General features: G+C 41.9%; 1 protein-coding gene across 9 annotated transcripts in view; it reads left to right on the forward strand.

Annotated features, from left to right (window-relative positions):
• Positions 1 to 8,935, forward strand: part of Ktn1 (kinectin 1) — a 98,018-nt gene extending 89,083 nt beyond the window's left edge. For all 9 annotated transcript variants that reach the window (XM_050162387.1, XM_050162388.1, XM_050162381.1 and 6 more), the window contains 4 exons: positions 3,313 to 3,396; positions 5,548 to 5,643; positions 6,244 to 6,360; positions 8,475 to 8,935. In XM_050162387.1, coding sequence (XP_050018344.1) covers positions 3,313 to 3,396; positions 5,548 to 5,643; positions 6,244 to 6,348 — 285 coding nt within the window. In that variant the 3' untranslated portion in view covers positions 6,349 to 6,360; positions 8,475 to 8,935. The remainder of the gene's footprint in view (positions 1 to 3,312; positions 3,397 to 5,547; positions 5,644 to 6,243; positions 6,361 to 8,474) is intronic.
• Positions 8,936 to 15,827: the final 6,892 nt, after the last annotated feature.

The following is a 15,827-nucleotide window of genomic DNA, read 5'->3' on the forward strand; positions in this document are numbered from 1 at the left end:
TGCCTACCATCTTCTCTGGAGTAAATTGTTGCTACCATGAGCAGACCTGTCTCATTGTCATAAAAAGCCCTATTTTAACCAAACATTTTAAATGCCATGTTTTGCCAGTCTTTGAAGTGTTTGAAGACCATCTATCTAAAATATATCTCTGTTTGACCTTGAAAACATACCTGACATGACTACAAGTTATAGATGGCTAACTACTAACCTGTAGTTTTTTATTATCCTAAATAGTTTATAATAATAACTTTCAGTGACTAGAAATATACATTAAATTGTTAAGTGAGCTGCATAGGTACAATGCCCTAAACAAGACCAGAAATGTATTTGCAATCTGTTCTAACAAAAATAACTTTTTAAAAAAACTTTATTTAACTTTATTTCATGTGCATTGGTATAATGATGTCAGATTCTCTGGAACTGGAGTTACAGACAGCTGCTAGCCACCAGGTGGGTGCTGGGAATTGAACCCAGGACCTCTGGAGGAGCAGTCAGTGCTCTTGACCACTGAGCCATCTCACCAGCTCCCCAGAATAACTTTAAATTTGTATTAATATACCAAAATCTTTATCGATGTAAGATATTTGAGACTAGTGGGTGTTCAAAAGTAGACTCAGCAATCCACCCTTTTATCCCATCCTATCTATATCATATCTATATTTTATCCCCCATCATATCTATATCATATCTACATTTTATCCCCCATCATCTCTATATCATATCTATGTTTTATCCCCCATCCTATCTATATCATATCTATATTTTATCCCCATCATATCTATTTTATCCCCCATCATATCTATATCATATCTATATTTTATCTCCCATCCTATCTATATCATATCTATATTTTATCCCCATCATATCTATTTTATCCCCCATCATATCTATATCATATCTATATTTTATCCCCCATCCTATCTATATCATATTTATATTTTATCCCCCATCCTATCTATATCACAACCCCCCTATTGTAGTTGGAAGTCTTTTCTCTGTTGCATTAGATCCACTAGATCGGTTTCTCTTATGCCCGCCAGTCCCCACAGCCACTTATGGAATAATCATTTGGAGGCTTAATATTATAATTTGGTCAATGGCTCAGGCTTCTTACCGGCTAACTCTACATATAAATAAACTAACTTTTAGTTATCTATATATTGCCTTGTTCCCCGTGGCTTACCAGTAATGTTCTGGTGTCTTAGTCCTCTGGCCACTGCTGGTGTCTCCCCGACTATGTCTCTTTCTCCTGTCTCTCTTCTTGGATTTCCTGCCTAGCTGTACTCTGCCCTTCTATAGGCCAAAGCAGCTTCTTTGTTAACCAATATAAAACATTCACAGTAGATGGAGGGACCTCCTACATCACTTCTTCTCTTCAGAAAGAGGTCCCTGATTCACCTTTTTCAGCTTTTTTTTTTTTTGATCTGACCATGACCAATAATAATTTGAAATCAGTCCCACTAAACCACGACAAACATCCATAACCCACTGAATGACCAAAAACCACCTGCCCCATCTCTTGGGAATATGGGCATTGTGTTCTCTAGACTATTTCCTGTTTTCTGGGGGTTCTGGAATCTTTGGGGGACCCTGAGAAAACTTAAGATAATGGTTATGTCTTGGCTAAAATAGTTTGTGAGGCTGGACCATCTCAGCCAGCAGTCTTGAAGTTCTTCTGTATGCAGAACTCTGGGGAGCCTTCTGCAGAGGCATTCTAAGGCTGGATCACCTTAGTCACCTGTTCTCATTGATGTCTGCCCCCTTGATCTTAAAACATACCTGACCTGAATTTTCAAGGGTAATGTACGTATGTACATTAACACAAGTGTGGACTGTGCAGTGTGCAGAAGAAAGGTAAAGGTGATTTTTCTATGTCCGAGTAGGTAGAATACATGTCACCTAAGCTGTATTTCCTTAGTCTGTAGCAAGTATTTTCAGAGTCTTCCCCAATCAAATCTGATCTTTATCAACCTTCAGTGAATCCACACTCTTTTGTTTTCTGTAGAAACAAAGGTTTAGCTTCTCCAATGTAAATATTTTTTTGAATTCCATTTTCAAGTAAAGACATTTAAAAATATATAGGCTGCTTTAATTTAATAGTTTTTATATTCCAGTGTCTCTCAGCAGCTGTTGTTTACTCATTAGCAATCAAAAAATTAAAAGTCAATACAATACCATACAGGATCCAGACTCTCTGTGTATTTTTCATCTTTATGTGGCTTTCCTTTTTATATTTTATCTTTTTCTTAAAAGCTTTTATCTTATTATATATAAACTATTTTTTTTGCTTTGACTGTCTATACCCATTTACTTTTCTTTCTTAAGCCTATGCACATTTTAAATACACTATAACCTGTTTAGAGGTCCCCCCCCCCCCGTCTTAGCCTGCTTTTATCTGTAACCTTTTCTGTTTGCACGAGCAAAATCTTAAATCACTGTGCAGCTTAGCTCTTGGTACGGTGCCCATAGGCAGTGACTGGGAGATGCAGACAGTGGCTAGGGGACATGTGTCTATATCATGGCCGAATGAGAGACTGAGGAACTAGGAAGCTTCATTTGGCTCTGTTTTTGTGTGTTAGAACCTTTTTAAGTTTCATGTGAAAATACATGCCTTCATGTTGGATGCTATTTCTAGTGGGACTCTTTGTAGCGGCTCCCTGTATGGCACAGAGACTTATTATTAACTAGGAAAGCTTGGCCTATAGTTCAGACTTGTTTCTAGCTAGTCTTTGTAACTTAAGTTAGCCAATTTCTACTAATCTACGTCCTGTCATGTGGCTTGTGTGTTACCTCTCTTGCTGCATGTCCTGCTTCTTCTGCATCTGGCTGGTGACCCCACCCTGCTTTTTCCCAGCATCCTCTGTGCCATTCAGCTCTGTATTGAACCACTCTGTATTAAACCACTCTGAGGGACACATCTTCACATTGTACTAAAGGTTATTTCACAACAGACTTTTTAAAGAACTTTAGATTAAAGGAGCATTTTAAAGCCAATTGAAAATTTCCTCTTCTTTTTTTAGTTTGGAATAATTTCAGTAAGTATGATCAGTAACTCTCTTCAAAGGCACTTTCTTAGCCTCTGGCTGTGGTTTGGGGTTGACGGTTTCTACACTAAACTCTAGTTCACTCTGTAGCTTCTCTCAGGTTCTGCTCTGCAGATGGGACCTCTGCTGCCAGTTCTTCTGTGCTTTTGGTCGGCTCTTAGCTAATCCACTTGGCGGAAAGGCTGTTAAGAGCTCATTCTGTATTCATGCTTCCTAAGCAAATTAGTATGCAAATTAAGTTAATTATTCTGTTCATGTGTTTCTACAGTTGAAGACACAACTAAATGAAACACGCGCAAAACTTCAGAATGAACAAAGTGAGAGAAAGAAGGTGGCTGATGATTTGCATAAGGTAAGACACTGCCTGGCCAGGAAACTGCCCCGCCTGTGCTGTGCATGCCTCCTGAGCAGACACTGGAAAACTGCTCTTGTCCTTTTGGGTCCTCAGAAGTTTAGGCTTCTGGTGCATGGGGGAAAATACTTTCACATGCTTCCCCATTTGATGTTAAAGTTTTTACTTTTTGTTTCTTTAGTTTTGAAAAATTCCTTAGAATTACTATTTGATGTGTATAACTGTTTTGTTGGCATGTATGTCTGCTTATCATATGGGTACTTGGTACCTCTGGAGACCAGAAGAGTGCCTTGGACCCCTGTAACTGTATTGCACATGGCTGTGAGCTTCATGTCCTTGCTGCAAACTAGACTCATGTCCTCTGGAAGAGCAGCCCCTGCTCCTAGCTGCTGAGCCACCTCTCTAGCCCTCCAAAGTTCTAAAATAAGATTTGCCATTGTCTTTTACAAAGTACATTTGTTTGCTTATGAAGAAGTGTACATATCTGTAGTTTCAGAAGTTTATTCCTTTCATTCAGTTCTTTGTGCCAGCATTTGCCTTTCCTTCCATTTTCTCCTGAGACAGGGCCTCAATATGTATCTGAGGCTGGCCTTGAACTCAGGGACAGCTGGATTGCAGATGTGTGCCACCAGGTTGAACACAATGTTTTTCTTATTCTCATACTCAAATTGAGGATTTTGGGGTTGTTTCTTGCTCTTCATTTGTTTCCAGGTGATTTGTCACTCTGACGTGTGTAGTTGTCCTAACATGTAAGCTTTAAAACAAAGATGGCAAGAACTATGCTGGTATTTATGGGAGACTGTATATATATCATAAAAATCGCCTCTGTCACTTTCCTGGAATTGCAGAATCAAGTATTCACACAACTTAAATTTTGATACTTGCACCAATTACTGGGAACTGCTAAATATTTAAATATTAATATGCTAACAGATCTTTTAAAAGTTTCTTATTTAAGTATCATGCCGTATCATTTCATAAGAATACGAAAAAGTTTTTGTTTTTCAAACTTAATGCTTATTGTTATTAATACAAAAGACTAAGCATTGAGAAATACTTGAAATATTTCAGATTACTTAAATGCAGATGAAATGAACTGGGAATTCAGGAAGTTGGTGTTAAAGTGCAAACTCTGTTTTGTTTTGCTCTGAGATAGAGTCTGCTGTGTAGCCTTGGTTGGTCTGTAACTCTCCGTGTAGACCAACTACCCTCCAACTGCCTCCTGAGCTAGGATTAAAGGTGTGTGCCACCATGCCCAGAGAAAGTACAAACTCTTAATTTAATTTGGTCTGTTAAATTTTAAGTTTTGGCCTATGAATCAAAATATAAAATTTTAGCCTGGCAATGCAGTTTCTCAGACAGAACTTTGAGGATACTAAAGCAGGTGCTTGCTTAGAGATATAGATAGGCCATAGTATGTGTGCTGATGAAATGACGAGGTCGGGTGGCGGCTGTCTGCCTCTCCCATTGGATTCTCCTTTGGAATTGGAATGCACATCGAGATTACAGACTGAAAGAGTTAACAAAACACTTTGGAAAACCTACAGTTGAAAACGTAAAGTATGGTGGAGACCATTCACGGGACATTTTCTGCTAGCTTTCGCTAAATGTGTTTTATGTTCAAAGAAGAATTCAGACCAGGAGTCAGCAAACTCAGTTTAGGATTAGTGGTCTCCATGTGATATTCTTACGTGTTTCATTCGGAAGTGAAAACTAGAAACATCAGAGACACAGAACTTCAGGTGTGGTGGCGCATGGACATGACTCAGCTACTCGGGCAGCAGGGCTAGAGCGTCCTTAGTTCAACATGAGCCTTATCCGAGCTATCAGGCTATCTCAGAATTAATTAAAATGTAAAACTTATTCTTAAATGTGAGCTGTAGAAAGCAGAGAGTGGGTTGGATTTGGTGGACTTGTAATCTAGACTAAACCTAAATATTAGTGTTTTGATTTCTTTATACAGTTCCCGTATTTGAATTCTTGAAAGTGTGAATATACATTTTTTTTAGCTTGTTGGAGATATAGCTATTTTCATTTTTGTGAGGAAAGTTTTACATTGCACACTGTGAGGAGCTTTAATTTTGTACATTACACATTGGGTTGTTTGTTCTGTGTGTTTTGATGTCTGTGTTCCCTGTTGGTTTGTTACAGGCTCAGCAGTCACTGAACTTTATCCACTCGAAAATCTCACTGAAAGCTGCAGGAGACAATGCTGTGATCGGGAACAGTGCTGTCTCCCCAGAAGTGGTGTGTATTTCCTGTAGCCCCAGCTTTCTAGGCCAGTTGTCCTGTGGATGTTTTGAAGAACAGACATGTGCAAGACCAGTCTTTGGCTCCAAGCTGTGCTTCCATGTTTGGGCAGGGGCAGACTCAGGGATCAAATGTTTCTTATTAACACCCTATGTGGCCTAGGGGAACCCTAGTTGTTCTGCTTCAGTAAAAGCAAATGGCAGTACTACCTGTCCTAGGGTTGTCAGAGGGCACAACCTTGAAGAGGGGGTAGCTCTCGCACCCAGTCAGAGCCTGGTGTGTGGCGTTATGGTTAGAGCCGTTGGAGGCATGCTCTCTTTTGTGGACAGGTGGTTTTTCTTTTTTATTTTATTTTTTTTAACAATTTTTTTGTCTTCTGAAAAGAAAAAATACATTATTTCCAGTATGCACAGACTAGATTTTCCTCTGTGGTTGGTATTTTAAGCAGCATAGTTTCTTCTGTGCGAGATAGTGTGTGCCACTAATCAGCAAGCATTTTTCTGTTCAATATTTACTATTGCTAATTCTTTAAATAAATGTTCAGATTTTCCACATTTATATTTTTTAAACTATCATCTCTTGTTTTTGTGTTTTCAGGAGGCTCCTGAGAAAGAGACAATGTCTGTGAGTCTCAATCAGACTGTGATTCAGTTACAGCAGCTGCTTCAGGAAGTCAATCAACAGCTCACGAAGGAGAAATGATCCTGGCTGCGGGTATGGACACTAAATCCTGCTGCTGCTCTATGAACTCCATAGTGGGGGGAAGTACGTCTAAATGTACTCTCCATCAGATCAGTTCTCCTTCCCTTTCCATCCCTGTCGGTTTCCAGCTTTAGCTGTAACCTTTCTTGTTTGTTTCTCTCATGGTGTATTTTGAAGTCTTTTGGTCTAGAGGAAAAGCATCTTAGTGTGGTTACTCAGCCTTCTGTCGAGCAGCTTCTCTGTGACTTGGCTACCTGCCTACGTCTGTTGTTGTGATGCCTTCAATTGCCCATTAGTGGATTCTGATCCTAGGTCAGAGCAAATGTCTCTGTGATATTTCCCTCCCTTTATGACTTGTGGTGCTTTTGGCTTTGTTTTCTCAATGCTGGACTGAAAATGAAGCCATCCTCACTTAGAAACATGAAATGTATACACAGCATTTATTGTATACCTAAAGATGGCAGCGTCAGATTTCCATGGTTTCTGTAGATGGAAGGGGATTTGGCATGTTTTGTTTTGTTTGTTTCTTCTTTTGTGGTGACTTGCTCAGGCAGTTTTAGGCTAGGCCCCCACTGATCTGGAATTACAGCAGCACCACCACACCAAGTTGGTGTTTTGTTTGAGTTTGCTTTTGTAGATAATCCAAGAAATTTACTTTTTTATACTTTAAGTGAGAGTTTTGCTTTGGGAGAAATAATAAATCCATCATTAGATCATGGTATGCACTCTTGTTGCTTACATAACTGTAGAAGCTCAGCTTTAGCAGCATTTAAAAATGTCTTGTATTCCTGCTGGTGAATGGAGGAGGCTTTGTTATCAGTGTTTTGATTTCTTTAAATGATTTAAATCATACTGCCTAGGGAAGAGCATTTGAATATACACAGAATATTTCAGATAGTCTTCTTTTGGGACTGTTTGCTCCAAAATAATGGTGACACCCTGTCCATATAAAGTGGCAACTCAAGCTGCCACTCAGAACCCATACCATAACACCCCATAGGTGGGTTAGGTGTGTGAAAAAGTTGACAGACTTATCTTGTGATGTGGCAGGCATGCCAGTCACACTTTCTATTCAAGAAACTTACCCTCTAGCCTACCTACACTCATACTCTTAGAAATGCTAACCTCCGCTCAGAAGACTGAGCACACTGAACCGTCTCAGTGCTCACTCCTGACAGCTAAACTCCTTTTTCCGTTTTCTCAAGTCATGTTTCAGGCACTTTGCTCTCCCAGACGGCAGACAGCTTTGCTTTCTGTTTCTAGGGAGCGGCTTGCATTTCACCTCTTCTTCCTGTGGTTTCAGCCTCACTGCTTTGTTTCTGCATGACCACATTCCTTTCTTTAATCTTGTTTCTCATGAAGATCATCAGTTGAAGTTTTTTGTTTGTTTGCTTGTTTAAATAAAACTTTTGTTTGTTTGTTTGTTTCACTTTTTTGAGACAGGGTTTCTCTCTGTATAGCTCTGACTGTTCTGGAACTCACTGTATGTAGCAGGCTAGCCTCGAAATTATCAGAGGTTTGCCCATCTTCGCCTCCCGAGGGTTGGGATTAAAGGTGTGCACCATCATCACCTTGAAATTCTAAGTTTCTATTTCACTTATTAACAAGAATTCCTAATAAGTCATTTTTCTCATTCCGTTTTTTCTTTCCTTGCTATAATTTCTTCATCTACTCTAGAATAACTTCTATCTAAAACTACTTTGCCAACATCATTTATAATTTGCTGAAGCTTTTCTTTGCATATAGTGAGTGGTATAGATATTGGAAATATGGGCAAAAGATTCAAGTATGCAGATATGGTGCTATGAAAAGGGCTTTTAAAAAATGTCCTGAGATTGGCTACTACTTCCTGATCCAGCCTGTGTTTGTGCTAAGTTGTGGTGTATGCATTCAGTCTCTTCAGCACTGGTGCCCTAGGTTTGCATTGTTCTGACCAACAGTAGTAAAATGACTTCTCAGGGTTGTTCTCTTTTTAAGACACACCTAAAAGTCTCCTGAATCCTGAGACTCTCATTTGGATTACCATCAGGGGGAACTGCTCTGGAGCTCATGAAGCATGCATGGGATACAGCATGGGGGTCTCTTCTGCCTGTGTTCTAAATGGATTGCTTTCTTATCTTTTACAGAGTGAAGTCTTTGGGAAATTACTCCTTAGAAGTTAACAGAAGGCGTTGTATTATATTTTGCCAAATTAAAGCCTTATTTATGTTTCACCCTTTCTACTTTGTCAGACACTGAACAGTTTTGTCTTTTCTAACCCTTGTTAGACTACTGACTTAAAGAGAAAACACTTTAAAAAGCCAACTCTGTAGACACCTCCAGAGTTTAGTTTTATAATAAAACTGTTTGAATAATTAGACCTTTACATTCCTAAATATAAAATAAATGCCATCGTTTACCTTGTTTTGCTCAGTTGTTCAGAATATCAAAGTGGTGTAGACAACATGAAATTCAACATTTTAATACTGATGTTGTTCACTGCTTTACTCAACATTTGGGAAGTAACTGCCACTGACATCAGCTCCAGGAAACACTTTTGTTGCTAATGTACTCAGCAAATAAAGGGACACTTATTATTCAGATACGACCCACTCTGATTCTCATTGAGTTTAACAGTGTCATTAGCACTTGGGATCATTTAGAATGCAGTTTCTAATTGCAGCCACTAAACAAGACAAGTCCTGTCTAGACCTTTGTGTCCTCTGTAGGACAGGGCTGTGTCAGGTACCAGGGTGTGGGTGAAGACAAGGAAGGTGCAGGCATGCAGGTCCCACCCACCATGGCGGGGGGGGGGTGCTCTGCTTTATTTTACCATCACTACTCTTGTTTTAAAGCAACATCTGGGAAATTTTCCTGTCCAAAGACTCTGTCATATTGTCATGCATTCTCTTTGCTGTTGGAAGGGTGTGTGTGTGTGTGTGTGTGTGTGTGTGTGTGTGTGTGTGTGTGTGAGTGTGAGTGAGAGAGAGAGAGAGAGAGAGAGGGAGAAGGGGCGGGCACTGTTTTTTTTTCAAATGGCAATAACAGTTGACAACTATCTTGTACCATCGCGCATTAAAGTACTTTTTAGTATTATTGGTGTTTCTTTTTTAAAAATTGCTTTTTATTTTTTGTGCATGAGTGATTTGCTTCCATGCATGTATGTGTAACACATGTGTATAGTGCCTATGGAGGGCAGAAGATACTGAGTCTGCTAGAATTGGAGATTAAAGATTTGTGAGCTGCCATGTGGGTGCTGGGAACCAAGGTCTCCTGGAAGAGCAGAAGTTCTCTTAACCACTAAGGTATCCTTCCAGCCCTTATTACTGTTTTCTTGGACAAAGAGTCATGCTTCTCCCACACAGAGGTTTTGCACTTCATGTTCTTTCTGTTTAGAGCTGTTTCATTTTGAAGTAGGCCTATCTTAGCTAGGGTTTCTATGCTGTGAAGAGACATGGTGGCCATGACAGCTCTTATAAAGGAAAACATCTAATTGGGGTGGCTTGCAGTTTCAGAGGTGAGAAGCATGGCGGCATGTAGGCAGACATGGGGCTGGAGGAGCTGAGAGTCCTACATCTTAATCTGCCGGCAACAGGAAATGAACTGTGCTTTGGGAATAGCTTAAGCATATATGAGACCAGTAGTGACACACTTCCTCCAACAAGGCCAAACCTTCTAATAATGCCATTCCCTAAGAGCCAGACATCTAAAACATGAGTCTGTGGGGCTGTACCAATTCAAACAACTGCAACATTCATCAAACTTCAGTTGATAAGTAGAGGCAAGAGGATCATGAGTTAGAAGCTAGCCTAGGCTAGAAAGTAAGACCCAATCACAAAGCAACAGTGGCTTCTTTTGTTTTAAATGTCATCTTAACCCCCAATTACTTGCCCCCTCCCTCAATGTTGTAAGCACACATTCATGCATCTTTTGCCTGTGAAGTGGTGGGATATTCACGATAATGCTCATCTCATATTGGGGCATGTGTAATTTTTAATGATTTCTTATATAAAATCATATGAGAAATTTTTGTCCCTGGAGAATGTCAGTCTAGCTAGCTTCTGGAGTAACATAGGGAACGGTGACCATGTTCCCATTCAGTGATGGCTCAGTTGGGCAGTTGTAGCTCTGTGCTCTCAGTCTAGAGCTGCAGTCGGACAGGCAGTGAAAGGTTTTGCTCGTCCAGTGCTCGTCTTTCCACTGTCTTAGAATGTATGTGTTTGGGAGCAGACTTGTCGATACTCCGGAAGAGAATGGCGAGGTATGGAAGGGATGGGTGGGAATGCCCACGAAGCAGCCCATTTCCCTTGGTGTGAGAAAGCGCACCAGTTTCCTAGAAGTCAGTGACACTGTAAAAGCCTAGGTTAGTGAGGGAGTTACTGTACTGCCCACAGAACTGCAGCTATGACCGGTGCTGTGAGGACTTCCCTAGATGCTATATGCTATAGATATGAAATACAGCTCTCTTGCTCCCTAGGTCTGTGTGTTGAAGACTTATCCCCAGCTGGTGGCCCTAGTGATAGGTGATGTATCATAAAGGTTCTTGCCTCCGGCAGGTGATATATCATAAAGGTTCTAGCCTCCAGCAGGTGGGGTATCATAAAGGTTCTAGCCTCCAGCAGGTGGGGTATCATAAAGGTTCTAGCCTCCAACAGGTGATGTATCATAAAGGTTTTTGCCTCCAGCAGGTGATGTATCATAAAGGTTCTCACCTCCAGCACACATTCACTTTGGCTTAATATTCCCCAGTCAATGAAGTCAGCCAATTATAGACTGAAACCATTGTCCAAAATAAATCCCGCTGTAATTGGTTTTTGTCATGTCCAGCAGTGGAAGGAGATTGCTGTGTGTGAGAGGAGCAGAGACTACCAGGAGAAGGCTGCCGGTAGCACCCTCCTGTGAGAGAGTCCATTATCTGGCTCCTCACAGAAGACAAGAGAGTGTAGGAAGGAAAGAACAGTCTTTCTGACCAGAGCTGGGCTGCCAAGGTCAGTGTTTGTGTAAAACACAGGGCGAGATGGAGACTGATTGGCTAAGAAGACTTAAGTTTAGGTGATGACAGACTGGTTGGTAGGTGTTTCTCATTTCACTCAGGTTTTGCTTTCTGCTTCCCTGGAATAATTTCACGTTCGTTGGTAGAGTTCTGTTATCTAGCAATATGCTCCAATTTATTGTGTACTAACTAGCTTAAAAGCACTTACTTGGAGTGCATGTTTTATTCTTCACCAGGTTATATTGAGGTAGGCGAGGGATAGACCTCTGTCACCCTCTTCCTTGTAGATGTGAAAACCTGGGCTTGGCTTCTCAGGAGAGCCAGTCCTGAGCCTAAGCCTTCTGGGCTGTGTCTGACATGTGAACATATACATACCTACATACACATCTCTGTAATGATGTGCATGTAACTGTAGCTAGGGAAAACTGAAGATTGTGCAGGAAAGGTCAGTTTAAAAAGAGAGGTTTGTTCCTGGTGCCATTGTGCCTTCCTCGTCTTCTCCTGCCTACCTCAGTGGTTCTCCCAAGTGTGGCACCAGGGGCCTTGAAGGTCAAAACCAATTTCCTAAGACACCATCTGCCCTTTTCACCGCGACACTTGTGCTGCTCCAAGGAAGCCGTGTCTTCCAGCCATGACCGGACTGGTGCACATAGAGACTCAGAGACTGGCGGCGGCATGCGCCAGTTCTCGCCAGATGGAGTCGCAGCACTGCTGGGGGAGGTGGACACGGCTCCCACCCCTAACCAAGAAGCAATCTGCACTTGATACCCACTGGCAAAGGAAAACAACCTTTCTCCAATGGAGTCTCACTGAGTATAGAAACTACACCCCAGGGTAGGTTTCATGCCCAGCGTATCGTCATAAAATGAGCTCAGTGGTGTTCTTAGTTTGCGGGTGTTTTTTGTCTTACTGATCTTTTGCTTGTATTTTTTGGTGGGAATTTTTTTTTTTCTTTTAAAGAGAGGGTGTGGAGTTGGGTGGGTGGAGAGACGGGGAGGATTTGGAAGAAATCAGGGGACGGAAAAGCATGATCAGCTTTGCTATATGACAAAAAGGTTTTAAATAATTGGTTTTAATTTTAGTACGTTAAATATTGTTACAAAATAAATCTTAAATCTGAAGGAATTCTCAGACCAAAAAATTGGAGAGCCACTGTTTCTGCATACTGTTTCTTTCCTATAGTTTTTTGATAGCATCTGGCAATTATCCATACTTTAAAAAGTGTATCTTGTTTTGTATTTCTATAATTTTCATTTTGCTCTTTGACAACTTTTGTGTAAAATTTGTTTTAAATAAATTAATTTTAAGCTGTTTTTCTCTGGACTACTTTGTTACAAGTTTTTATATGTAAGGATTTGTTGTCTTTGAATATATTAAAACGGTACTTGACACCTATAGGAAATAAGAAGCAAAACAGCCTCCTCTCATTTATCAGTTATTAGCATGTTTATTTGACTTAAACAACAAGCCTGTACTTGAACTATCTCGTGTGAACATGTACTCCATGTTGTCATGTACCCAGAGAACTACACATACCCTAACAATATGCTTTGTATGCTTGGAAAATGTCTAGGTCTTTGTGCGGTTTGTAGTTTAGCAGCAGACTTGAGGCTGTCTGCCCAGGACTAAAGCTGGTTTGTGGCGTGTGCACATGGGTCTGTCAGGCGGTTTGCGCGCTGGTTAGTTTGCATTCCACAGGAAATAAACAGGAGCTTGCTCGTTCGGTGACTTCACAGATTGATCTAGATTGCTTTCGTCAGCAACACGGGAGCGCACTGAGAGACCTTATGGCTTGTTTAACAGCGGTCTGTGTGGTACATGTATACTGTTGGATACATCTTGCTGTATCCCTACACTGTAGCACGACAGCTGAGAAAATGAACAAAAGCATTAACTGCAAAATATTTCTGTGTCTCTGCTTCCTTGTTCCCAGCAGCTCATATGCTTCTGTCACTGAGGTTACTTTGAACTTTCTCAAATTTATATATGGAATCATATAGCAGGTACAGCTTTGTCTGGTTTCTTTGATTCACGGTAATAAACATAGTTCTATATTTCTGAGTGTATTGTACTATGTACGCTGTATATTATAATCGGCTGGCCCACTCTGGGAATGAATGTTTTGAATATATTCTTATTTGCATTCTGTTGCTATGGTAAACACTGTGACCAAACCCAGTTTACACGACTTAATCCCAGGCCATCGCTGAGGGAATTCAGGGTGTGGAGTGGGTCTGGAGCAGACGGAGGAACACTGCTTGCTGACTCGGCCAGGCTCATCACTCAGTTACCTTTCTCACACCTAGAATCACTTGCCCAGAGATGGTACTGGCCACAGGGGACTGGGCCCTTCTACATCAGGTAACGGTCAGGAGACATGACACAGACTTGCTTCCAGGACAGTATGAGGAACCTGTTTCCTCAGACTGGGCCGTTACAGAGAAAGCACGAGCGTTTATCTCTAAGACTCGTGTAACTAAGTGTACAGCCCAGCATGACGCTCACATGAGAGGTCCAGAGTCGCCCTACGGGATAGTGCACGTCAGCTTTGTCCCTGGTGCCCCTGAAGGGTCTGTTCAAACTCAGGGGTTATCCACTTTGTGGGGGAGGTGAAGAGGCTAGGATTCTGCACCAGGAGATAGGCTGGCAATGCTCCTGGTGTCTGTCTGGACCTGATGTCCATGCGAGGAGCAGGGCAAGCATTTATGGTGGATGTCTTTCCTAGAAGAGAGCAGTGGGCTCTGAGTGGTTTATGCAAGAGTTGTGGCTGCTGCCCGCAGCTGCTTTTGTGGATTAGGAAGAGAATAGATTGGTAGGGGAAGAGCATCGGTGAGGCTCTGTTCTTACCGACGGGCTTTTGTTACCTAAATCTTGGTTCACTGTACACATCTCCCATGGTGCATCTGCTTTTAATCATACTCATGGCCTGTTATGCATAGGCATAAGATGGTACTTTCTTCTAAAGTTCATGTCGCCTTATTGTGCGTGTACCCTCAACCAGCTTACTATCCCTAGTTTCAGGAATGTTTTAGGCTTTGTTTGACCACAAAAGGGGAGTTACTAAAAGGATTTCTAAGGAGGGAGCTACAGCTTGGAGTGACCTGATTGCTTTGTTTGGAGAGGGGTGTACTGTTTCTCCTTTCCCATGGAGTCCAAGGTTGTTGAGTGCACTATTGCATAACAACAACAACAAAGTTACAAGTATATGCGACACTTGTCTGAAACCTGCACTGTACAACGCTCCTCGGAACAGTGGCTGAATGTGCTTGAGATGGCATGTCACAGGAGGATTCTAGGCGTCACATGAAGAGATAAGAAGCATCTCCATCTACAGAAAGAAGCAAACTATAGGATACAGCAACGGCGCTTGAGGTACTTTGACCATACTATGAGAATGAGTAACAGTAGATACCTGAAGATAGCACAGCTTGGAGGAGTGCATAGAATAAGGCAAAGAGGAAGGCCCAAAAAAAACTGCTGGATAGTCAAAGGAAGACTGTGGGACCTTGGGTGTGACAATAACACACGCATCTAGGACTGCCCAGGATAGGAACAACTGGAGAACCGCCATAAACGGGCTGTCCATGTGTGCTTAAGCATTGCCGGGGCATAAATGATGATGAAAAATGATGTCTAGAGCGTAAGGCAAGCAGTGGCCTGGGATACTAAGCCTTCCCCATGCTTGCTCGCATCATGAGTCCGTGCTCTAATGTCATTTCTGCTTCCCTTCCTACTTCAAGTCCCAACACCCACTTCTTGACCACGCCAGATACCAGCTCCACGGTAGAACTAACTACTACTAGGTTTTCAGTATTGTTCCTCCTCCAATCCTGTCAGATGCCAGGCACACAGGCTTGAGGGGAAATGTACCCTCATGGACTTCCTAAGGAAGCCTAAGTAATTGACAGAACAGTGGGAGCTTTGGCAGCCAGGCACAGTTGGGCAGCACAGAGTCCCAATGGCAGATTCTATTCCCACCATCTTTATGACAGCCACAGTCTTTGATTTTCAGTATTTTAGTGATCTGTGTCATAGCACACTTGATGAACGCACCTGACTCCCAGCCTGTCTCATGGGATCCTGTTTACCTGCTTCCACCTGTGGAGCTGGCCAGAGGACTCCTGGCCAGAGCATTTAGGTGAAGGGTGAGCTAGCGCGTACGGTGAGCAGGAGGTTTGGAGGCTGGGACTGTTGTATGCCGGGATAGAGTCCAGGAGAAGGAAGAGCAAGTGTAATTTGATGTCTTAGGCTCTTTAAGTGTTGGGGAGTATCTGGAAGTCCTTAGTGAATTAGGTGTTATTCACAAGTCTGGCCTTTGGTGCTCCCCAGAGCCCAGCTTACCAAAGGCCTTTGGGTTTTCAGGTGTGCCTGGGTATGGCTTGGCCTGTGGTACACCAGATGACATCCACAGGTGGTGGCTGGCTCAGCTGCACACCGTCAAAGCCTCCAGCTCAGACCAGTGAGCTCACCAGCCTCGCGGAGCATCCTCCCTGCCTACTGCCCCAAT

This window comes from Alexandromys fortis, unplaced genomic scaffold, assembly GCF_014885135.2.
Source record: "Alexandromys fortis isolate MF-2015 unplaced genomic scaffold, M_Fortis_MF-2015_v1.1 scaffold_130, whole genome shotgun sequence".
In the NCBI taxonomy this organism is placed as follows: Eukaryota; Metazoa; Chordata; class Mammalia; order Rodentia; family Cricetidae; genus Alexandromys; species Alexandromys fortis.